The sequence below is a fragment of the Bombina bombina genome, chromosome 4 (genome assembly GCF_027579735.1).
Source record: "Bombina bombina isolate aBomBom1 chromosome 4, aBomBom1.pri, whole genome shotgun sequence".
NCBI classification, from domain to species: Eukaryota; Metazoa; Chordata; class Amphibia; order Anura; family Bombinatoridae; genus Bombina; species Bombina bombina.
In genome coordinates this window covers 506253385-506280354 of record NC_069502.1, presented here as the reverse complement: position 1 = coordinate 506280354, position 26970 = coordinate 506253385, and the positions used below count along the sequence as shown (strand labels likewise).

Genomic DNA, 26970 nt, shown 5'->3' with positions numbered 1-26970 from the left:
TGGCCCCCGTAAAGAGCTAAATGCCCTTTTAAGGACAATGCCCATCCAAATGCCCTTTCCAGGTCAATGGGTAGCTTAGTTTTATTTAGATAGAGTTTTATTTGGGGGGTTTGGTTGTGTGGGTGGTGGGTTTTACTGTTGGGGGGTGTTTGTAATTTTTATTGCCAAGTAAAAAAGCTGTTATCTTTGGGGCAATGCCCCGCAAAAGACCCTTTTAAGGGCTATTGGCAGTTTAGTGTAGGCTAGGGGTTTTATTATTTTGGGGGTGCTTTTTTATTTTGATAGGGCTATTAGATAAGGAGTCATTCGTTTTTTTTTTATAATTGTGTTTTTTTATTGTGTATAATTTAGTGTGTTTTTTTGTAATTTAGATAATTGTATTTGATTAATTTAATTTGATTGTAATGTTAGGTTTTATTGTAAGGGGTTAGGTTTTATTTTACAAGTAAATTTGTGTTTATTTTAACTAGGTAGGTATTAAATAGTTAATAACTATTTACTAACTAGTCGACCTAGTTAAAATAAATACAAACTTACCTGCAAAATAAAAATAAAACCTAAGATAAATACAATATAACTATTAGTTATATTGTAGCTAGCTTAGGTTTTATTTTACAGCTAAGTTTATATTTATTTTTAAATAGGAATTATTTAGGAAATAATTGTAAGGTTTATTTAGATTTATTTTAATTATATTTAAGTTAGGGGGTGTTAGGGTTAGGGTTTTGCTTAGGGTTACGTTAGGGTTAGGGTTAGGTTTAGGGTTAATATATTTATGAAGTGTTAGTGATGTGGGAAGCCAGAGGTTTAGTGGTTAATAACTTCAGTATAGTGGCGGGGACATTGGGGGTAGCAGATTAGGGGTTAATAAGTGTACTTAGGTGGCGGCGATGTTAGGGACAGCAGATTAGAGGTTAATAACTGTAATGTAGGTGGCTGTGATGTTAGGGGCAGCAGATTAGGGGTTATTAAGTGTATTTAGGTGGCGGCGATGTTAGGGGTGGCAGATTAGGGGTTAATAACTGTATGTAGGTGGCGCCGATGTTAGGGGCAGCAAATTAGGGATTAATAACTGTAAAGTATGTGGCGGCGATGTTAGGCGCAGCAGATTAGGGGTTAATAACTGTATGTAGGTGGCGCTGATGTTAGGGGCAGCAGATTAGGGGTTAATAACTGTAAAGTATGTGGCGGTGATGTTAGGGGCAGCAGATTAGGGGTTAATAACTGTATGTAGGTGGTGGCGATGTTAGGGGCAGCAGATTAGGGGTGTTTAGACTCGAGGTTTATGTTAGGGTGTTAGGTTTAAACATAATTTTTTTTTTCCCCATAGACATCAATGGGGCTGCGTTACGGAACTTTTCATTCAGCGATCGCAGGTGTTAGGCATTTTTTTTCCTGGCTCACCCCATTGATGTCTATGGGGAAATCGTGCACGAGAACGTCAAAGCAGCGCTTGTATTTGGGTGAGGTATGGAGCTCAACTCAACCATATCGCCCCTGCGCAAATCTGCTTTTTGTAAACCTGTAATAGCAGAGTTATAGGGAGGTGAAATAACGCTGCTTTTGTGGCGGTCGGTAATTTCCCTATAGCGCTCAAAACTCGGAATCTAACTGTTACATAGCTAACAATGTGTTAATAACTGCAAAGGACTATGTTAATGCTAGTTAAAGAGGCGGCATTGCAAAAGCAGCGGCTTACCGCAAGGCTGGTGGACAAGGTTCATCACAGCAAACCTCGCCCGCCTGCCTGCTGATAAATAGAGCATTATAACTTTAGTTGGGGAAGAGCAAGTGAGATTGGAACATGATCAGTAAGGTTGATATAAATCTTAATATAATAATAATATGTTGTGCACAAAAATATATGGGAATTTTAACATCCTAAACTTATAAGTGTCTAGTTCAACATCATCAACATTATTATATTTAATTTATAAAGAAGCAATATTTTATGCAACGCTTTATTTTTCATACATGAAAATAAATGTTTAAACAAACTGAATCAAAAGCAAAGGAGGGATCTTTCTTTTAGCTACAAACAGTTAAAGATGCAATTTTATCAAGAACACATTACTGACAGAAGGGCTCTCAAACTCACAATCTGAAGGAGAAAGATGTGAAACAAAAGGGGAAAGGAAAAGTAATGAAAAAGACTAAGTAAGACTATGTTAATGTGATTAATGGATGTAGAGGTAATATAGGGAGAATGGATAAAGAAAGAATATCTGTATTAAATCCATGAAAAAACTTACTTAAAGGGACACTGTACCCAAATTTTTTCTTTCATGATTCAGATAGAACATACAATTTTAAGCAACTTTCTAATTTACTCATATTATCACATTTTCTTCATTCTCTTGGTATCTTTATTTTAAATGCAAGAATGTAAGTTTAGATGCCGGCCCATTTTTGGTGAACAACCTGAGTTGTCCTTGCTGATTGGTGGATAAATTCATCCACCAATAAAAAAGTGCTGTCCAGAGTCTGAACCACAAAAAAAACCTTAGATGCCTTCTTTTTCAAATAAAGATAGCAATAGAACGAAGAAAAATTGATAACAGGAGTAAATTAGAAAGTTGCTTAAAATTGCCTGCTCTATCTGAATCATGAAAGAAAAAAATTGGGTTCAGTGTCCCTTTAAAAGCACATCATAATGCAATCATAGTTTAATCAGCCTTCATCAAATTCCTATAAATTACTTTATAAAATAAAAAGGAAAACACCATCAGAATGCTGTAACTGTATATAAAGTATACAATGTTTAAAAAATGCCATAGAATGAACAATATAGTAACAATTAAGATATAAGTTTTGTAAGTATAACGAAGGACATACTGTAAGTAATAAGCTTGAAGTGTATTTTTCTTTTTTGAAAGTATTTTGTTCTAAAAGTCATGTTAGGTGTGAGAATATTAGTTGAAAGAAATCACAGGGGTATTATATAAGACATTATTATTTGGAAGTTGTGGATTTAAAGGGTTTCTTTTTGTAAATTAAATAACTGGCCTTGCTCTATGAAACTGCAACCCATCAAAATAGGCTAAGCTGGCAGAGAGATCAAACATCCTTATCGTATCACTCAAATGCTTCTTTTTTATGTCTGTCTTTTTACAATACTTAGAAAGAATATTTGCAAATGAACATTTAAAACATTATCTATTCCATTCCCCACTGAGGGTTTAATTTCTTCTGCTGGCTGTGTTTGCATAGCTTGTCAATAGCCTATTCTTAAGCATAGTAAACTTTCAGTATAGGTAGGGATACCACAAGCAAAATTAGCTTTTACAAATGCAGATATAAAGGCAAAGGAACTATTTATAAACTATTTAATAAACTCCAGCAAGTAAACTGGATCATTGGGGACAAATTCAAGGGGAGACAATTTTAAGGTAAATTGTCCCTTTAAGGCAAATTGGGACAAGCTTAGTAAACTGAAATTAGAGATCAGAGGCTTAAAGGGACATACAAGTGAAAAAATTATACTTTTATGATTTAGATAGAATGTAAATTTTATGAGACTTTCCAATTTACTATAAAATTTCAGATTTACTATAGAGCATGAATGCACTACTGTGAGCTAGCTGGTGATTACAAATATTTCTCCTGTCATAGGCTCACCAGTTGCATTCAATTAGGTGCCTTGCTGCTCTGAGGCTGATTTTAATTATGTGTTTATTCTTTTTACAGCGGTTAAACACATAGTTATATGGAAACAATACTGCAATAATAAAATGTTCTAACATATTACATAATTTTCTTTGTTCACATTGATGTCCCTTTAAGGAAAAAATAGAAAATGAGAAAAAATTTAGACGGAAAGAGAGATACAATTATATACATATAAAAAAAATGAGTGAAAATACCTTGGCCCTTTATTCAGAATCATGTGACACAGCATAATAGGTTAATATTGGCACATACTCAGCACTTAGCTGGGAACATCAGATAAGACTGTTGCAGGAAGGAATGTGTGCTTGCATTTCCTTGCCTCTACCATGCATATTATATGAAATTGCTATTGAAAATCTTAGTGGAAATATAATTTAGGAAGTTTTCAAGAAATCATGCTACAGAAGACCCACATCTGTTTGCCAGCAAACTCCCTTTGAATCTACATGCTTAGTATGTCACTGATTTTCATCTGAGCACCCTGCAAAAATTAATATAACTGACGTATTAAAAGGGGACATGCTTCAGGCAGAAATATTGGGTTTTAATGTTATTCAAAAGGCAAGCGAGAATACAAATATACTGGAATTCTCGCAGGAAATCTATGTCATCTTCTTGCTGGTCAGCACCATTGTTTGGAATAGAGGAAATAGAGTCAGATAGCAGTCAGAACAAAGTACTTGTACATGCATAATGCATAATATTACTTTTGGTCTAGTTAAAGATTTCTTCTGTTTTTAAAATAAATACTGAAAATGAAAAAAAGATATATATTTTTAAAATTAAAAAAAAACTTTACCTACCCCCTTGGTTATTTTAGTAGTGCTTGAAAACACTGCTTGATGTTTTTCAAGCCCATAGACAAGCATACCTGAGACTATAGTTGGCCTCAGTAGCAGATTTGTAGTGTGAAGAGATGAATAGAGACCTCTCTTGGTGAACTGAACATTTTCTTGCTTTCTGGGAAACCACTTATTTATAATGTGGAGAATAGAATGGATTGCAATATTAGTCAACTGGGCTTGTGTTGCAAAACTACTTGCTTGTAGTGTGGAGAGAATGAAATAGAGATCGAGCTTAAGGATTCAAGGCTGTGCTAAGAAATAGCTTTCTTGTAGTGTGACATCAATCTTAGTCACAGTTGTGCCGTTATACTGTTCCAAGGCAATGTAAGAGAACACTGTCTTTTATACTGATATATTTGACTATCTTTTTAACAATGGTTGCTAAATGTGTTGCTGCTCCATATCCCTTTTTAGGACTGCATAATATATATATATATATATATATATATATACAGTATATATATGTGATGTGCAGTTACTAGAGGCAGGTGAGGCAGTGCTTCACCTCTCATATGGGCAAAAATATATATATTTTTTTTATTGGCTTTAAAAAAAAAAAAAAAATGGTAATTTTTTCCCCCAGCATTTTTTTTTTCACAGCTATATGTTGTGCAATGGAGAGGCACAATCAGGTCTGCCCACCATTACACAACATGCTGTGCCACCTACTGGATGAAAGTGGTTAAGATCATTGCATGGCCCATTAACTGCTTATTTGAGGCAGTCCTATTTGGGTTGAACCAATCCAGTGAGAGGCATTAGTAAGTGGAATTTAGGGTTGGGGCTGGATGTTAAATCACATAAAACAAAAACGGAAAAAAAAAAACCTTTCATATATTTTGTTGCTGTCCTGTGAACCTGCTAGCTTTGCTAAAGTGAAAAAGAGAGTTCTGTTCTTCCACTCTAAGTGCAGTGGAATGTGCCACTGTCACTTCCTGAATCCTTATACAGAGCAGGAAGAGAGGCAGAGAGAGCAGTGTTTCAGCCACATCTTATTAAAGTAAGATTTTACAGAAAGGGATTCTGTTAGTGAAAATGATAATGTAATGAATGTGGTTTAGTGTTTGTTTACTCTTTTACAGCAAAGGATCATTTTTGTATTTTGTTTACTCAAAATTTACACCCACCAACTTAGCAGCTTGCCTCTGTTCTTCACACTAAATTAGTCTCACTTTATTAACTCTCTGTAGCTCTCCTGTTTTATTACTTAAAAATGCAGTGGTCCCTCTCCCCCTTCCCCTTGTGTGTGTGTGTCTCTCTCTCTATCTATCCATCTCCTTATGTGATGTTCTCCCCCATGGTCCCTTTCTCTCTCTGTCTCTCTTCCTCCCCCTCTGACTCTCTCATCCCTTATGTGTCTCTCTAAAACTCTGTGTGTGATTGTGTCTCTCTCTCTGTGTCTCTCTCTAACCCTCTGTGTGTGATTGTGTCTCTCTCTCTAACCCTCTGTGTATGATTGTGTTTCTCTCTCTTTCTCTCTCTCTAACCCTCTGTGTGTGATTGTGTCTCTCTCTTTCTCTCTCTCTCTCTAACCCTCTGTGTATGATTGTGTCTCTCTTTCTCTCTCTCTAACCCTCTGTGTGTGATTATGTCTCTTTCTCTCTCTCTAACCCTCTGTGTGTGATTGTGTCTCTCTCTCTCTCTCTCTTTCTCTCTCTCTCTAACCCTCTGTGTGTGATTGTGTCTCTCTCTCTCTCTTTCTCTCTCTAACCCTCTGTGTGCGATTGTGTCTCACTCTCTCTCTCTAACCCTCTGTGTGTGACTGTGTCTCTCTCTCTTTCTCTCTCTAGCCCTCTGTGTGTGATTCTCTCTCTCTCTTTCTCTCTCTCTCTCTCTCTCTCTCTCTCTCCCTCTGTGTGTGATTGTGTCTCTTTCTCTCTCTCTCTAACCCTCTGTGTGTGATTTTCTCTCTCTCTCTTTCTCTCTCTAACCCTCTGTGTGTGATTGTGTCTCTCTCTCTTTCTCTAACCCTCTGTGATTGTATCTCTCTCTCTCTCTCTCTCTAACCCTCTGTGTGTGATTGTGTCTCTCTCTCTCTAACACTCTGTGTATGATTGTGTCTCTCTCTCTTTCTCTCTAACCCTCTGTGTGTGATTGTGTCTCTCTCTCTCTCTCTCTCTCTCTCTCGAACCCTCTGTGTATGATTGTGTCTCTCTCTATTTCTCTCTCTCTCTAACCCTCTGTGTGTGATTGTGTCTCTCTTTCTCTCTCTCTAACCCTCTGTGTGTGATTGTGTCTCTCTTTCTCTAACCCTCTGTATGTGATTGTGTCTCTCTCTCTTTCTCTCTCTCTAACCCTCTGTGTGTGATCGTGTCTCTCTCTCTAACCCTCTGTGTGTGATTGTCTCTCTCTTTCTCTCTCTCTCTAACCCTCTGTGTGTGATTGTCTCTCTCTTTCTTTCTCTCTCTAACCCTGTGTGTGTGATTGTGTCTCTCTTTCTCTCTCGCTCTCTAACCCTCTGTGTGTGATTGTGTCTCTTTCTCTCTCTCTCTCTCTCTCTCTCTCTCTCTCTCTCTCTCTCTCTCTCTCTCTAACCCTCTGTGTATGATTGTGTCTCTCTCTCTTTCTCTCTCTCTAACCCTCTGTGTGTGATTGTGTCTCTCTCTCTTTCTCTCTCTCTCTAACCCTCTGTGTATGATTGTGTCTCTCTCTCTCTAACCCTCTGTGTGTGATTGTTTCTCTCTTTCTCTCTAACCCTCTGTGTGTGATTGTGTCTCTTTCTCTAACCCTCTGTATGTGATTGTGTCTATCTCTCTTTCTCTCTCTCTAACCCTCTCTGTGTGATTGTGTGTCTCTCTCTCTTTATTTCTCTCTCTCTCTAACCGTCTGTGTGTGATTGTGTCTCTCTCTTTCTCTCTCTCTAACCCTCTGTGTGTGATTGTCTCTCTCTTTCTCTCTCTCTCTAACCCTCTGTGTGTGATTGTGTCTCTCTCTCTTTCTCTCTCTCTAACCCTCTGTGTGTGATTGTGTCTCTCTCTCTCTTTCTCTCTAACCCTCTGTGTCTCTCCCCCTGGTCTCTCCCCCCCCCCCCCCCGAGTGCTTTTCTGTGTTTCTGTCTACCTTTTATTTATTTAATTAATGAATTGGTAGTGCCATCTGATGGTGTGGCTTTATTTAAAGGGGTGGGGTCAAGCGCCCCACCATCTTTAAATTTCACCAGCCGCCACTGGATCAAGACATTTTTATATTTACTGAATTATGAAAGAATCTATAAGCATAATTTGCAGCATTAAAGTAAAAAGTATGTTTTAAACATATTTTAATGGGCATGGATTTCTAGATCTCATAATCAGAGCAAGCATTGTGTTATCTGGCAAGAGTTTCTGTTACAATCCTTTTAGACTAAAATCAGATGTTTACTAAGTTGACCAGTTTTCCAAGACACCATTTAAAGGGACATGAAACCCATATGAAACCCATATACAAATTTAAATAACTTTCCAATTTACATCTAATATCTAATTGTCTTCATTCTTTTGATATCCTTTGTTGAAAATCATATCTAAATATGCTCAGTAGCTGCTGATTGGTGGCTGCACATAGATACCTCATGTGATTGGCTCACCCATGTGCATTGCTATTTCTTCAACAAAGGATATCTAAAGAATGAAGGCGTATCCTAGCCACTGCCTCACCAGCCTCTGACGTCACTGCACATCACTCAATAGCCAAATTGACATATATATATATATATATATATAATATACATCTTCCAGCTTAACCCACCAAATGCCGACAGCCTGGGTGCAAAGATATGGCAAAATACAGGAACAGACGTTTGCACTCACAGGTCTTTTTTCAAACTTTTAATGTGGAACGTTTTCGGGGTATTATAACCCCATCATCAGCATGCTGATGATGGAGTTATAATACCCCGAAAACGTTCCACATTAAAAGTTTGAAAAAAGACCTGTGAGTGCAAACGTCTGTTCCTGTATATATATATATATATATATATATATATATATATATATATATATATATATATATATATATATATATATATATATATATATAGTCTATATATATATATATATATATATATATATATCAATTTGGCTATCCGCAGACTAAACAATAATTTAAGGCACTCAGGTCATTGTTATTGGGTCTCTATAGTGATAACTTACAGGGAAAGCAGAATATGATTTCATGCCATTTATTTTCTCTTGTAAAAACAGTCAAGCTCCTTTAATCAAACTCACTACATTTCAGCTAGTCTGTGAAGCTCCCCATTATAAAAGATCAAGAGAAGCACCGTTAGTTTTTTATATCAATACATTTATTTATTTTTTTTATTTTTTTTAGGTATCATATGTTAAACACAGTGGCAGAGGGGATTTTTCTGATAACTGTAAATAAATAAATTGTTGTAATGAAACTGAGCAGTTTAGGTGTTTTTGTTTTTTCCTTTACATATTGTCAGCTCTAAATGTGTGTGACCACAAAGCAACATCAGATGTAAGCAGAATCCTGCATCATCCTTATTGGTAAAAATATCATGGTCAATGTAAAAAAAATAAAAATACATAAAATCGAATATATCTCTAATTCTTGCACCACTTTGCCTTCATCCATCAGTGTACATATCGATTAGCCACACATTTATTGAAATGCTTGTACAGAACATTGTTTTGAGTAGCATGGCCTTATGATTTTTAAATACTGTATGACTATAGCTTCATATATTTAGCATCTTTGCCCACATTCATTTCTTGGTAACATATTTTCTTTTCAGAAATGTATATACCAGTGAAGTTTGCTCATAACAAGAGAGTATTCAAGCAAGGTATGAAGGTCATCAGTATGACAAACAATGTTACTGAAAACATTCTAATTAAGCCATACATCAGTTTTTAAGTTGCTCATTTCATACAATTTCTCAGCTTCAGAAAATGGCATCAATATGTATTGCATTAGCACACAAAAGCAGGAGCTTGCTGGATTAAAGTTAAATTGACATATTTTTGTCTATTAATCTTTAAACTACTAAATTAACCTTGACATCTACTAAGATGAAAGCAAACGATCCAGGAATCAGATAGATATCGAAGAATATTTTTTTTATTGTGAAGAGCATTTATACAGAGGAAAAAAAAACATGCAAAAATTGATGTCAACCCTTTACATCCTAGTTTTACAAAGAACAGCAGTTCATTCTGGTCCTTATTTAAATAGATCTTATAACAATGCATAAAATGTATCATGAAACATGTTTAGCATGTGTTTTTACAGGGCCAATTTATTTCATGTGTTAAAAACACCCGTTACCAATAAAGAAAACACTTTGTAGCGTATCATGTCCGCCATACATCATGTAGCGTAATATGTCCGCCACACATCGATAAATGCCGACAGCATACGCTGTCGCCATTTATCATTGCACCAGCAGTTCTTGTGAACTGCTGGTGCAATGCCGCCCCCTGCAGATTTGCAGCCAATCGGCCGCTAGCAGGGGGTGTCAATCAATCGATCATATTCGGGTTGATTTCTGTCCACAGCCTCAGAGCAGGCATTCAAGTTATGGAGCAGCAGTCTTTAGACCACTGTTTCATAACTTCTGTTTCTGGAGAGCCTGATAAATTGGCCCCTATGTGTACAAGATTAGGGTAAGGCTACCAGTGGCAAGCTAACGTTAGCCCATGCAATATTAAAATATCAAACCCACACTAACTTGTGGGCGTATTACAAGTTGAAAGTAACACGCTGCATGAGCACAAAATAAATTTGGGTTAGGGCTAAATAAAACGTTTCACCAAACACAACATAAATATATTAAAATAAAATATAGCACTCAGATACACACTATCTAATAATAAAAAAAAAATCTAAGAGTTAAAAGATATATAGTACACTACAAGGTATTTGAATGGACAGGGCTATAATGGACATATATGTGTGTGTATATATATATATATATATATATATATATATACACACACACACACACACACACACACACACACACACACACATATATATATATATATATATATATATATATATATATACAATCAAGAAAAGGAAGACGAGGCTACTGCAGAACTCTAGGCCAAAGTGGTTTATTCAAAATCGTGTGAGTATGGCACTAGATCAGTGTGCAAAGGTATGCAGGAACTGACGCGTTTCGCGCATGCTCAGTGCGCTTCATCAGAGATCTGCTCACCTGGTGAGTAGTTAAATACACTGTGGTAACCAATGAGAAATGTTGGTTATCTAATACAAATCCAAAAGGTGCTGTACAGATATGATCACTAACATTGATATACAAAAGTTAGTTAGATAATAACAAAAGTGCATTAAAAATATGTTTATAAATCTAATGTATAAGCCATTGTTTAAATGTTTTTTTTCCTCATAATACTGTTGTTAGTATGCTTGCTAATGCATGTCACTAAATATAATGACTAAATATAATGACTATAGCCCTGGTGCTGCCTACAAAGAGGGGTGATAGTTAAAAAACATTAATAGTTACTTAATTACAATAATATGATCTCTAAGCTATCAGAGCAATAAAGGGAACATATTATAATAAAGAATGAATACCTAAAAAGCTATGTGTTAATCATATACTTTGATTGCTCTAGAAAATGTTACTAAGAATATATAGTATACATGGAGTCCATCTTGTATGCATCACAGAAAGGGGGGGCCATGGGTTAGAAACAATATTTATATTATATGTATAAATTAAATATATGTATATTGAACTCCGGAAAGGGCAATAGTGCTAAATGTATACATAATGAATACAATTTTCAAAAGACAAAGAAGCCCTATCTGGAGTAGACCCCCTATGCTGGAAGGCAAAAAGCAAGATGCACTAAAGTTATAGCCACAATGAAGTGGCAAAACATGACAGGCATAATATATTCTGGAGATGAAAACCTAATAATAAAAATAATAAAAGTATAAAGTCAAACAGAGGAAAAAGTGATATGGGGAAAAAATATATAAGTACGTCCAGAATATATTTGTTAATATAGGGGAAATGTAAATAATGAAAAATAATGTGAAAACTAAGAAAATGGGAATAATTAAAATGAGCACTAAAAAGATAAGGGTTGATAATAAATACCTAGGGAAGGAAGAACAATGAGAAGGGAGACATAGTGAGGGGGCTGAGAGGGAAGGGGCAATAAATGTATAATGAGTAAGTAAACGTATGCCCCACAGAAAAATAGAATAATAGAATATATATATATATATATATATATATATATATATATATATATATATATATATATATATATATAATAGAATATATATATATATATATATATATATATATATATATATATATATATATATGTCTAAATATGTGAATGAACATATAATATATACATATGTATATATGTATATACATGTGTATTTATGTTTATATGTGTATATATGTATATACATACATCTATACACATATATACACATGTATACACATATATACAGCACATAAGTAAATATTCTTTGGAGCCCTTTCCACTGAAATACCTGAAAACAAGGAAAATCATTTTTATTCAATCTTAATATTTAATAATCTGTTTTGCTGCATATGTACTGTAAATATTTTACATTCCAGTGTTCTTCCCATAGGGAAAAAAAATTCTTTGTATTTTTAATATTATTCCTATATATCATATGAATATATCTCTACATATTTAAAAATAAATATAATTTTTTTTTCTATGTGAAGAACATTTGAATATAAAATATTCATAACTACCTTCGGGTTAGCACTGTAGGTTTAACACGGTGTTAGGTTAGCAAGAGCAAAGTGTTAGTTTTTTTCCAATTTGCATGCGCCATTAAAGTCTATGGGGAGAAGAAGATAATGTGGTCGAGCTATCAAAAGTCCTCAAGTTAGTGAGTTTTGGCTTTTGCTCACGTGCAAACATTTTGCTTTCACAAAATTCACAAAATTGCTTTCCTAAAAGTTTACTTCTGGCAGTGTTTGCACTTGTGTGAAAGTCCTTAATAGCATTCCACTTGTAATCTGGCCCTTAGTGCAATTTTTTTATTCAAAATCCTTGACTATTTAAACCCCCATTTTGACCAGTTTTGAACAGAAATCTCAACTCCTCTGTAAATAAATATGCTTGTTTCTTGGTTTAATAAAAAGTTTGAAAAATATAGGCCAAATCAGGGGTTAAATGATAACTAGTACACAACTAAAATATGATTATTATTATCATTAAAAAGAGTTTTATGTAAAAGTTTGCAAAATAATATGACATTTTCAATTGAATATGTAGAGAATTTATACTTTGGGCACCATTTATTAAAAGCTGGAAAGACAAGTTGCATTCTTGGGAACCTCATCCACATGGCTTAGCGGCAAGCGGGCAGCATCTGCTGCCTGCAATTAACATTGCACAAGCAATTGCTTTTGCAGCCACAGCCCCTACCCTAGTGCAAACAATTGTGCTTGAGCAGTGCTTGTCAGTCATCCTGGTCGGATTTGGATGATTTTACTAAGCAAGCCTTTGTCACGCCGCTCTGGCTGTTGCCAGGGACTCAGCGGTTGCTGCTGTGGCTGTTGCCAGGGATGCAGCAGTTCCTGTGAGCGTGCGGCGATTACGTCATTGCCGCACGTCTATTCCCCTCTCAAGCCGGATCCTTTGAACTCCTTGGTGTGAATCCGCGCCTATGTAAGTGGCTGCATAACTTACATTCACTGCCCAAGTATAGGTGTTACTGTGTGTGCTCCTAGGTGCTTTATTACTTGAATTTTTGGATTGTCTTGATATTGTCTGACTACTCTGCCTGTTTAACCCTTAAATTGCTGGATTGCCTTGATATTACTCTGTCTGGTTTACCCCTGAACTGCTAAACTGCTGGATTATCTTTTGATGCCAACCTATGCCTGTTCCTGACCACTATATTAGTTTACCCCTGAACTGCTATACTGCTGGATTGCCTTTCTGTTGCCGAACTCTGCCTGCCTCTGACCATTCTCTGCCTTAATCTTATTGCTGTGGACTACCCTGTCTACCGTGAGTACTGCTTACCTCATTTCTTACACTCACTTTGTTCTGGGATATTTCCTCATCCTTCCACTTGATGCCGGGATAAGAAGACTACTGGCCAAGTTTCGTCTGATAAGGAAATATCCCACAAGCATTACAACCTTGAGGTGGCATAAAGCTAAGGAGCTGCGGCCTCAGGCTCCAAAGTTGCATACTTTATACACAACTGTCTTCAATGGAATCCTATGAAGCTGCTTAATGCGAACCTGCAACCAAAAGTTAAGAAGCAGAGGTCTTCTTTACATGTCTGCAACCTTAAAGGTTCCTCAGGCAACCCAAACTTGATTACTTGTGCAATCTTAAATTTCAGCAGCTGATGTTGCTCCGGAGGTTTTGAAGATGTGTGGATAGGTTCTCTTTATAAAAAAACCTTGTCCGCACAAAAATTAATAGATGGGGGTCTAACTCTATACTAGCTATCTGGAAAAAATGAAAGTGAAAGCATGAGTAAAGTTTGGTCATGGGAGAAAAAAAGTCTTGTGGTCCTATGATATCATATACAAAATTTCTGCTGCTTAATTAATTTAGTTTGAAATTTTTAAGGATTGTATAGTTAAAGAAAATGATGACAAAAAGGACTAATAAATGTATTCTAATAATATACTCTTAAAATTCTCTTTCATAATCTAAATATTTAAGTCCAAATCAATATAATATTATGATTATTATTTATTCCTTACAGTATGATTATATACTGTAATAAGATATATTATTATTATTTGCTCCTTACAGTATGATTATATATTGTAATAAGATATATTATTATTTGCTCCTTACAGTATGATTAGATACTGTAATAAGATATATTATTACTTGTACCTTACAGTATGATTAGATACTGTAATAAGATATATTATTATTTGTTCCATACAGTATGATTAGATACTATAATAAGGTGTATATTTTCTATATACCTTGGTGTTCATATCACATGTTGTCCTCACTTTTACATAAATCTGTTTTCTTATTATGGGGTCGTTTATTAAATCTTGGGTTTGTGAATATATTTTGGACCATTCCTCCTTGCAAAACATCTCCAGTTCTGTTAGGTTTGATGGTTGTCGAGCATGGACAGCCCGCTTCAAATTTTCAATGATATTCAGGTCTGGGGACTGGGATAGCCATTCCAGAACAGTGTACTTGTTCCTCTGCATAAATGCCAGAGTAGATTTTGAGCAGAGTTTTTGGTCGTTGTCTTGTTAAAATATCCAGCCCCGGCATAATTTCAACTTTGTGACTGATTCCTCAACATTATTCTCAAGTATCTGCTGATATTGAGTGGAATCCATGCGACTCTCAACTTTAACAAGATTCCCAGTACCGGCACTGGCCACACAGCCCCACAGCATGATGGAACATGCACCAAATTTTACTGTGGATAGCAAGTGTTTGTCTTGGAACGCTGTGTTATTTTGCCGCCATGCATAATGCCCCTTGTTATGACCAAATAACTTAATCTTTGTTTCATCAGTCCACAACACCTTCTTCCAAAATGAAGCTGGATTGTCCAAATGTGCATTTGCATAGCTCCAGTGACTGTGCAGAAAAGGCACTCTCCCATACAGCTTCTCCTTGTGCAAAGTGCGCTGAATTGTTGAACAATGCACAGTGACAGCATCTGCAGCAAGATGATGTTCTAGGTCTTTGGAGGTGGGCTGTGGGCTGTTTTTGACCATTCTCACCATCCTTTGCCTTTGCTTGTACAATATTTTACTTGGCCTGCCACTTCTGGCCTTAACAAGAACTGTGCCTGCGGTTTTCCATTTCCTCACTATGTTCATCACAGTGGACACTGACAGCTTAAATCTCTGCGATAGCTTTTTGTAGCCTTCCCCTAAACCATAATGTTGAACAATCTTTGTTTTAAGGCCATTTGAGAGTTGTTTTGAGGCCCCCATGTTGCCACTCTTCAGAGGAGAGTCAAAGAGAACAAGAACTTGCAATTGGATACCTTAAATACCTTTTCTCATGATTGGATGCACCTGTATATGAAATTCAAGGCTTAATGGGATCACCAAACCAATTGTGCGTTCCAATTAATCAGTGCTAGGTAGTTACAGGTATTCAAATCAACAAAATGACAAGGGTGCCCAAATTTATGCACCTGACTAATTTCGTTTTGATGCATATTGGACATTTTATGTTAATCCAATAAACCTCATTTCACAAATGACATATTACTGTGTCCTTCAGTTATTTGATAGATCAAAATGAAATTGCTGATCCAAACACCCAATTATTTATAAATGAAAATCATTTCGTCTGTATGGATCTGTGATCGTTGCCACTCGGCAGTTTAAAGATTATACCTGTCCTGATGAAGGCCCAACTGAGGGCCGAAACGTCGACCATGTATTAATGATCTAAGAATAAAGAAAGTATTCTTCTCTATACAAATCCTGAGAGTGCCCTTCTTCTACACCGATTTCTACAATTATCTTCTATAAGAATTGCACCCAGGTTGTGGCTGCTCCACCTGGTTGGAGTGCTGGGCTACATGCTATTTGACTTTATATATATATATATATATATATATATATATATATATATATATATATCACATACAAGAATATAGAAAGTGCTGGTTGTTATAATAAGTTTAGAAGATTCACAAGATTCTCATTAAGATATAGATTTATAGATGTAAAGAAAACACAGATTGATTTCAACAGTTCTCCTTCAGGCCAGATAGTATAAGACCTCTTGTTTAATCCCCTTTTGGGTGTCCACTTACTTTATATTACCTCAATCACTATGCGGTAAGTATTAGACGTATCCAGTGTATCTGCCCTTGGATGGATCTTTTCACAGGGACTTTTCTTGGGAAGCTGATGCCTTTTGTCAGTGGTAGAAACCTAAAGGGTAAAAACTTTCCCCAGGTTGGTCACTGTATATTCTTGTGGTTTTAGAAGCTCTGAGTTTAGCACTGTTGATGAAGTTAAACTAGGACACCCAGTGAAAAGGAGCCGGGAGCAGACACTCTCCCCCTCCCCCCTTCCCGTATTTCTGTTGTAAACCTTGATACACAATGCTTGTAGTTAGTCCTCCATGCTGCAGTGTCTCCTTAGAGGTGTTAAACTGCAGCCGCGGTCTTCAGCATCTCCTCTGTGTCTCTCACGCACACGATGCTCGGCTCCCGCCTCCTCCCTCTGAGTCGGAACTGGTAGAAATCCTGTGTATGTCTCTTGGGGTTGTGTGAATGAAGGAATGGAGTCCCAGTACTCCACAAGAAGTGTAAAAAGTGAAAAAGCATAAACAACCCCACTGGAGACTAGAAAAGTAAAAAAAAAAACCAATAGGTAATTAAAAAATTAAAACGTTATTGGTTATCCAAATAAAACGGCATACTCTTTTGGGTTACAAAAATTGTAGAAGAAAAGTTTGACCAGTTTTGGTCATTCAGACCGTAGTCATAAACTCAGTCTCCAGTGGGGTTGTTTATGCTTTTTTACTTTTTACATTTCTTGTGGAGTACAACCCCAAAAGCCATACACAGGATTTCTACCAGTTCTGGCTCAGAGGGAGGAGCCGGGAGCCAAGCAACGTGTGCGTGAGAGACACAGAGGAGACGCTGAAGAACGCAACTGCAGTTTAACACCTCTAAGGAGACGCTGCAGCACGGAGGACTAACTACAAGCATTGTGTATCAAGGTCTACAACAGAAATACGGGAAGGGGGGAGGAGGAGAGTGTCTGCTCCCAGCCCCTTTTGACTGGGTGTCCCAGTTTAACCTCATCAACAGTGCTAATCTTGGAGCTTCTAAAACCACAAGAATATACAGTGACCAACCTGGGAAATGTTTTTAACCTGGAGGTTTCTACCACTGACAAAAGGCATCACCTTCCCAAGTAAAACCCCTGTGAAAAGATCCATCTAAGGGCAGATACACTGGATATGTCTAATACTTACCTCATAGATATTGAGGTAATATAAAGTAAGTGGAAACCCAAAAGGGGATTAAACAAGAGGTCTTATACTATGTGACTTGAAGGAGAACTGTTGAAATCCATCTGTGTTTTCTTTACATCTATATATCTATATCTTAATGAGAATCTTATGAATCTCCCCATATATATGTATATGCTTTGTGTATAGCAGAATCGTCTAAATTTATTATAACAACCAGTGCTTTCTATATTCTTGTATGTGATATCAGTGTTAAGAGAGATCTTGAGGAGGGTATCTCTGATTTTAGAAATTAGCAGCAGGTGATATATGTGGTTTAACATCAGCTTTTATTAACTAATTAGTCACACATTGTGATTAAGTATATCATACCGATTCTGGGAGCGCTCTTAAATCTTGGGGTTTTCTTTTGGTGTACACCTACTTGTATTCTAATATATATACAGTCCCAGTATGAATCCACCCTCCTGTGGTCAGCTACCTGGTTGATCCGTGAATCATAATATAATACCAAAAAACAGCAACAAACCAGGATTTTCATTAACAAATGTTTCCCTTTCTTCAGAACAATAATTACACACAAGTGCAGTGCTTTAATAGTTTACAAACAAAAAGTAATACCTCACATTTCCTGTGAAAAAAACACCACCATATACATAATTTCCGGTATTTTTAAAGTGTATTCACATTGTGAAACCGGAAGTCTATATTAAACACTTTCGGGTTTACGTAAACAAATCACGGGGCGTCATCACCTATATACAATATAATATACATTGGGAGCATCTTCCTAATGTGTGCATCACTCCACAACCAAAATCACTATATCATGCCGCCATAAATATTGACCACGGTGCATCCCAAGATACTTCCAAAAAGGTGTCCGCCGGATATTGTGTCACTTCCGGTTTCAAGTATACCGGAACTTTGCTGTGTTCACACAATATCCGGATGAAAACTTAAAGTATGGCGGACTTAGAGCAAAACAGTATAAGTGACTAATGCAATATGGTGATAAACAGTGGATCAATACATAAACATATAAAGTCAAATCCAAAACAATCAAACATAAGATGAATTAAATTAAAATCCATCAGTGGATTAATGACTGTCACAATACTGGGTCATTATTATACTAAAGATATATTAAATAAGAATTAATCAGAGGCCCATATTCATTGTATCCCATAATGTAACGTGAGGCTATTAAGAGTTTGCAAGGTGAAAATACAATAGTTATCCGCCAGGTGGATAAGGGCGGAGCTATTGTCCTACTTGACTATGTAGACTACCATGATGACATCATGTTACAACTGAGTGACACCAACACGTACAAGAAATTGACGTTTGATCCAACTGATAAATTCAAAAAACAACCAAAAACCCTTGTGGGATTTGGTGTCACCCAAGGATATTTGACAGACTCGCTCGGGAAACAGATGATTACAGACTATACAAAGATTCCAATCCTATACACTATCCCGAAATTCCACAAAACGCTAGTGAAACCCCTGGGACACCCCATTGTATCCTCTAGAGACTCACTGCTTCAACCCATAGCCCAGTATGTAGACATTCTATTGCAACCTGTTGTCCAAGATAATATAGTCTTTTTACTTGATTCTAGTGAATTACTTAGACTCCTGAACGAGATAAAGGTGGAAGACCAGGACCTATTAGTTACACTAGACATTAACAGTCTATATACCATCATTTCCCATCAGGTGGGATTGGACAGGGTAAAAGAAGCATTACTGACCTCTACTAAATATGTGGGTCAGTCAAATTAATTTATTCTGCAACTTGTAGAATTCTGCCTTACTAGAAATGACTTTAAATTTGAAAAATATTTTTACCTCCAAACAGCAGGCACAGTGATGGGGTCAAATATGGCCCCATCGTATGCCAATCTTTTTATGGCAGATTTTGAAGACCAGTATTTATTGTCAAAGAATGTACCTCAGGTAATATAAATCCGGAAGTGACGCAATATCCGGCGGACACATTTCCGGAAGTATCTTGGGATGCACCGCGGTCAATACTTATGGCTGCATGATATAGCGATTTTGGTTGTGAGGTGATGCACACATTAGGAAGATGCTCCCAATGTATTTAGGAGCTTAAGTTAATTTCATATTATATTGTATATAGGCAATAACGCCAATTGATTTGTTTACGTAAACCCGGAAGTGTTTGATATAGACTTCCGGTTTCACAATGTGAATACACTTTAAAAATACCGGAAATGATGTATGTATTTGGTGTTTTTTTCACAGGAAGTGGGAGGTATTAATTTTTGTTTGTAAACCATTTAAGCACTACACTTTGACTTTTCTTGTTGATAAAAATCCTGATTTGTTGCTGTTTTTTGGTATTATATATATATATATATATATATATATATATATATATATATATATATATAGATAGATAGATAGATAGATAGATAGATAGATAGATAGATAGATAGATAGATTGATAGATATACATATAGTTTGGCACCCTTTCCACTCAAATACATTAAAAAAAAAAAAAAAAAAAAAATTATCATCAACCAAGGTTTTTCATGTGTATAAACCCTTCCAAGCTCAATGATTTAAACAAAGATATTTCTAAAAGCAATTTGAATAACATCATTACCCCAACCTAGCATGCCCGATGTCTTGGGGTCACACTTGACTCATATCTTTCTTTCACTCCCCACATCCAGCCCTTGGCCAATTCCTGCTGTTTCCACCTGAACAGTATCTCCAAAATTTGCAGCTTTCTCACACAAGACACAATTAAGATTTTAATCAATGCTCTTATCATTTCCCCCCTTGACTATTGCAACTCCATCCTCTCTGGTTTTCCTAACTGCTGTCTAGCTCCTTTACAATCCATAATGAATGCCTCTGCCAGGCTGATCTTACTTACATGTCACTCCTCATCTGCTGCACCTCTATGCCAATTCCTTCACTGACTTCCTTTAACCTCCAGAATAAAACACAAATCCTGACTCAGACCTTATCTCCAGATACTCTCCCTCCCACCCCCTTCTCTCTGCTCATGACCTCCTTCTCTCCTCCTCTCTTGTTACCGCTTCACATTCCTGTCTACAGGATTTCTACAGATAGGCCCCAGTGCTGTGGAACTCTCTGCCTTGCTCCACAAAATTCTCCCCCTAGTTTCAAAAGTTTCAAGTATTTAATCTACACTAACATTTTCTTACTACAGTTACTCTTCTCATTTTTCATCCCCTTAACCCCCTTAGCATGTAAGCCTGCAGTACAACTCTTGGCAGGGCCCTCTATCAATTTGTCTCCCATAAATGCTACCTTGCATATCATACCTATATTCATAGTGCTTCCGAATCTGTTGGCACTCTACAAACAACTGATATTAATAATGATAATAATAACTTAGAATAACAAGCTAATAATGGTGAAGAAGTGGATGCTAAGACAAAAGAGATAGAGGCAAGCCTGCATCTTATTCTGTACATAAAAAATTAATAACTGAATCATGTTATCAAGTAAATAGTAAAGCTGTGTGAACCAACACATCTGAAATGTGTTTATCAATGAGCACAGCATTAGAATCTAAAAATCTGCAGATTGAATGGACCAATATTGAGCACTAATACAGGTCCATTTGGGCCAAGCCATATACATATGTTGTGCCCTATTAAACAAAATGAAAAAAATTCCCCAAAAATGTACAGCTTCTCTTGCTGATCCTCAGCCACCAATCAGTCTCCAACATGAATTAGTTTCCTTCATTAACCTCTTTAGATTTCCTGTACCAGCTTCTCTGAAATCTTTATTAGCTGCACCATACCACTAAATGTTGATCTCCAGCAAAAGGTTGGACAATATTTCTCTTGTACTTGAGGATGCCCCCCCCCACACTAGAATTTTGAATACCTACCCATCAGTATGGGTTTGTATTAATTTGAATGACAGGTGGATGTGTCTTACTTTATCAGTTATTTGCTTTTAATTTAATTATTGAATATTACAGCAACCTATACATAAATGAACCATTATAAACCAAAGTTACACAAGACAGTACTGAGAATATTTGGAGGTCCCACCCCAGCTTCTCTGGCTATGTTAAAGCAGCATTGAAATCAACATTTATATTGAATTATGTGCAGTAAAAATAAAAAATAAAAACAATATATTCTTCCAGAAGCGTGAGTGCATCCCCCATGATTTAAAGACCCTGACCCTTCAACATCCTTCCCAGAGTTTTATATATATAGTATAAGTCCACTCTACAGGATTACCCTCCTATGGACATCTGCCTGGGTGCATAAATGCATAAAATAATCCACAAAGAAAATGCACTCTCAGGTCTTAGGAAAAAAATGTTCAAATTTAATGGAACGTTTTTGGGGACAACTTCCCCTTCATCAGCATCTTTCTTAAGACCTGCAAGTGCATTTTCTTTGTGGAGTATGTATATATACATACATATATATTTATTTATATATATCTCATGTGTTAGTTAATATAATTGGAGGATATTCCATTATGTTTTGTGTTTGATACAACATTTCAAATATATTTTATTTTTAGCTTTGCCAGCTACAATCAACAAAGCATAGACGATCTCCTGGTTAGTTAACATACAGATTAAAAAAATGAAAGGCAAATATTCATGTACTCTAACTTTTTTACACTGTATTAAACTGCTCTCAGCATGCTAAAATACTGATATAGTGAAGGTAGTAAATTGTTAATGCATGTTAAAAGCTCTGTTAGGTTTTCTAATGCAGCCCTAAGCACGCGAAACATGACAGCTTGTATAAAGTGGATGATCATACTTAGGATAACAGATTGTACAGTATCTATAGGAGGAGAACATATTTAATTATTTTTTGTGGTTTGCCAACCTTTAATAGTAGTAACAGTGGGCTATAATTCTAACAATTACAATGTTATTACAGAATGCCATCATTGGCACTCTATATGAGCATCATATTCCTTAAGGCAGAAGTGAATACAATTAAGTGATATAGATTTGTGAATATTTTTATACAAAAGTTTATCTACACACATTATTCTGTTAAAAGAAACAGTTACATTGTTTAAATTTGCCACACATTGATACATGACAATTTTAACTGAAATAAATTATTTTGTATAACTAGAAACTAAGAAAATATAAATGGAAAATAAAATATAAATCTGTCACAATTGATAATAAATATAAAGGAGAGCTCGTGCTGGGTTTTCTAAGCTGTGAAGTCTATACAGAAAGCTCTCACTCCTAAAGTGACTTTTTAAAAAGTAAGGCAAGCCATGTTTATCATGAAATTATTTATTATTGATTAACATTTTTAGTAGATTTGTTTTATAATGACCACATCTACTATGTAAAAAAATATATGCAATCACAACATACTGCAATCAATGTTCCTCAGCCTAATTCAGTTCCAACTACCACTGCTTCACCCATTTCACCAGGTTGATATATCTGCACTCACCTCATATAATTAGTCATTACCTCCCTCTCGCTACTTTTTTAATCAACATTCTAAGTTTTCTTTTTAGTCTTTCTCCAAACACTGGCATATTTCCTCCCCAAATCAAGGAAGCACTCAGACTTTCATCTTGAAAAAGCCCTCCATGAAACCAGTGTGTCACACAGTCTTTGTGATTTCTTTCTTTTCTTTTCTTTTCTTTCTACTTCAGTTAGTCTTTATCCTCATTCATTTGTATCTCCAACTATCAGGCCTTCCATGAAAGAATTCACCTGAAACTTAATTCTCTAAAGTAATACACAACCTCATCATTGGTCAAACCAAAGAACAAATATAAATACTTCTACTATACCTGTCTGGTTTAACACTGTTGACCTCTGTGTCCTACTGCATAGTCTCTGCTCATGTGGATTGTGTGACAGTAGCCTTTCATAGTTTAAAAAAAAAATACTTCATCAATCATTGTCATTAACTAAAACAAGTAAATGTGTAACTAACAGCTCTTCCCTGATCACACTCTATTATATCCTCTCAACCCATCTTATTCATTTCTAATTCATATAAATACCACTGCATCATTTGCTCTATGGTCTTTCACCACTTCAAAATTAAAGGGACATTAAACACAAATTGTAAACTACAAGATTATGAAGCTTCTTATATAAGAATACTGTTGCAATGAAAACTTCAGATTTATTTTGTCAGATGAGTATATTGTTTTATATTTATTTGTTTCACTGGTTTCCCTGTCCCCCAGAACAAAAAAAAACCCTGTTAACCAATCACAAGCTAATATAGCATAAACTCTGTTTGCACATGTGCAGACTGTGGTAGCCTGCACACTTGTATTCTGCTAAGGATGTTTAGCACTGATTCAGCTTAGTTACTATTGCAAAGAATGATTTTCATGAGTTTTAATGCAAAACTGTTAATCCACTTTTTAAAAGCATGTGACAACATAGAAGCTTTGGGAGGGAGGGAAAAGTAAACAAAACATCACATAAATTATCAAAAAGTATTAACCTAAGCCTCCCTGGTGGAAAGTCAAACAAGCACACTTTATATATGTATTTTACAGCAAAAGCCTGCAAAATAGAGAATGAAGGTATATTGCATTAATGTTTCACTTTATTAAAATATCAAGTTTAATGGTCCTTTAAGGAAAATCTTTTAACAGATTCTGTGATCTAAATATTTTGTCAGTCTTTCACAAAGTCCTGCCACTTAAACCTGCAAAGAATTGATAAACAATGTTGTTTTCTTACCTAAAAGGACAGTAAACACCAAAAATGTTATTGTTTAAAAAAATAGATAATCCCTTAATTTACCATTCCCCAGTTTTGCATAACTAACACTGTTATTTTAAGATACTTTTTACCTCTGGGATTACTTTGTATCTAAGCTTCTGCAGACTGTCCTTTATCTCAGTTCTTTTGACAGACTTGCATTTCAGGCAATTAGTGCTTACTCTTAAATAACTCCACAGTGTGAGCACAATGGTATCTATAAGACACACATGAACACCCTCTAGCTGTGAAAAACTGTCACATGCATTTAGATAAGAGGCAGCCTTAAAGGGCTTAGAAATTAGCAAATGAGCCAACCTAGGTTTAGTTTTTAACTTAGAATAACAAGAGAACAATTTTGATGATAAAAGTAAATTGGAAAGTTGTTTAAAATTACATACCCTATCTGAATCATGAAAGTTTAATTTGGACTTTACTGTCCCTTCAATACCAAAGAAAGACTGTTAGTTTCTTCAACACTTTTCTGGTTTACCTACCACTCAAAATCAGCACTAGAATATATTTTTTTATTATTTTTTTTTCTGACAAGTTTATCATACTCACCCAATATTGAACATTTATTACTCCACTATACTAGTTTCTATAAGCATCTCCTAAGTCTCCAGTATCAACCTCGAAATTCTAACTCTTTCTTAAAAAGCCTTCTGCAGTCCAGCACCTTTCTAAAATGCTGATATTTTCTCCAGATATGCCCCTTACTGCCATGACTTATGCCTGTTATCCCTTTACATAAACACCTCATACTGTCTACAAGTCATCTTTTGTAGTTTACTTGTCTTGGGGAATTGTATTTACCAATCACAACATCTGCTACGTTTAATGGCACTTTAAAGATACATTATTATTAATAAAAAATATTAATAATAATACTAATAATAATATAGTTGTGTCTAGTTATGTCTTGTGAAATTAAAAAAAAACATATTTGTAAATTTGGTAAATAATGCTTTCAAATTTCACTTTAATTTAATGAACATATAAAATGTAACACCTTTAGTCCACTTTTTCTTACAAAATGATCTGTTAGTGATTTATTTCTTGCTTACATAACACTTTAATTGGCATGAGAATGGTTGACATTCTCCTTTATACATTACTTCCAAAAGGTGTTTTAAAACTAGAAAATTAATTTGTTTACTTGTGTATCTCTTACAGATTTCCATTCTCACAACTTTGTTTCAGTAATTATGTGATTAAATATTAGACAAGTATTATAACCATGTCCATACATTACATTCAACTTGTGTTGTAATGACATAATAACACACATGCAGGTCTACTTATTTTGTTATATTCCAACAACCAGAATACAATGATACACACATATGGTCTTTATTCATTTCAGAACCTAAATGATAGCAACGTGATTCTAGTTTATAACAAGTAAAAATTAAGACCACAAAAATTGAAAGGTATATATTTTTATATTAAGCAATCTAATAATATAGAATCTGTTCCATGCTCTACAAAACAAGAGATTTATGTTAGGTTATTTAATGTATACACACATTCTAATAATACACATTATACACAAGTTAGGGGGAAAAAATATGTTTTTGTAAACTACTCAGTATTATACTACTTAGCATTTTACATTTCACAACATTTAAATTTGTATTGATCTGCTACTAACACTACCTGGACAGAGGGCAGTGTTATTGCAAACCCTTGTTTCTCTTAAGGGGCTGCTGCAGTGTGTCCCGTAAGGTGGTACACAAGTTCTGGTTCGCACCTGCGACCCTTGACCACAAGTAACTGAACATGTACTCCACTGGGACCACTCTTCAACACCAGATTCACCTGTATACAAGACAACAAATAAAAATGAATACTCCTTAAGTATCATTATGGTAATGCATTAATATTTTTAGTGTGAGGATATTACAAGAAAAAAAAGCTGACAAATGACATGCATCCCATGCTTCTCCTAGTTTGATGGACTTATTATGCTGCAAACTGTATCCAGAGCTGAAAGGGATTATGTGCATTGGACTGATACTCACTATGTTATTAGTGGAAATCCACCAAAGCAGTATATATTTTTCTTTGTTGACTTATGGTTTTATGATTCATACTGTCAATCAAAGCAACAGAAATCCCCATTTATATTAACCCTCTAATGTTTGAAGTTGTGCATCCTATTCTTTAATATATTTAAGTTTTGTAATTAATTTTTAAATCCTAGAAGACATTTATTAAAGGGACAGAAATTATTGTTTTTCTTATTTTTTATTTTCCAGTTCAATTATGATTTTTAAATCTTATTTTGTTAGAATATGCTTTGCAGGAATTTGCAAGGAAAGTTCAAGTGACATGTTGCCACATTATTTCAATAATGTGATTCAAAGATTTGGAGCTTAATGTGACATCGTTTTTGATGCTTAGAAGTTTGATATATAGTGGCGTGTTCAAGTGTGAAATTAGAAAGATCCTTTATTTCTACTTTTCAGAGCCTTCCATAGTTTTAGATGTAGCTACTATGCATTTATGCAAATACATATCTGAAATACTGTATCTTTTTGAAGAGCATGTGTACTTCCTATGATAAACACAGAAACATTTTAATTTCTTTTATTAGAACCTTGTTGATAGCATTGTTTGTTTGTTTTTTTGCTAATTAATTATCATATTTTTTTATTTTTTTTATTTTTTTAAAGCATGCAAGTTCTGTCAAAGGAGGAAGACTGTGTAATGCTAAAACGATACTACTTTGCCCTATTATTTTAATTAGATTACTGCTTAAAACA

At 35.4% G+C, this 26970-nt stretch overlaps 1 protein-coding gene across 1 annotated transcript in view; it reads right to left on the bottom strand.

Annotated features, from left to right (window-relative positions):
* Positions 1-26970, bottom strand: part of ADGRB3 (adhesion G protein-coupled receptor B3) — a 1326607-nt gene that overhangs the window by 827004 nt on the left and 472633 nt on the right. The window contains exon 3 of the mRNA XM_053710414.1: positions 25862-26023. Coding sequence (XP_053566389.1) covers positions 25862-26023 — 162 coding nt within the window. The remainder of the gene's footprint in view (positions 1-25861; positions 26024-26970) is intronic.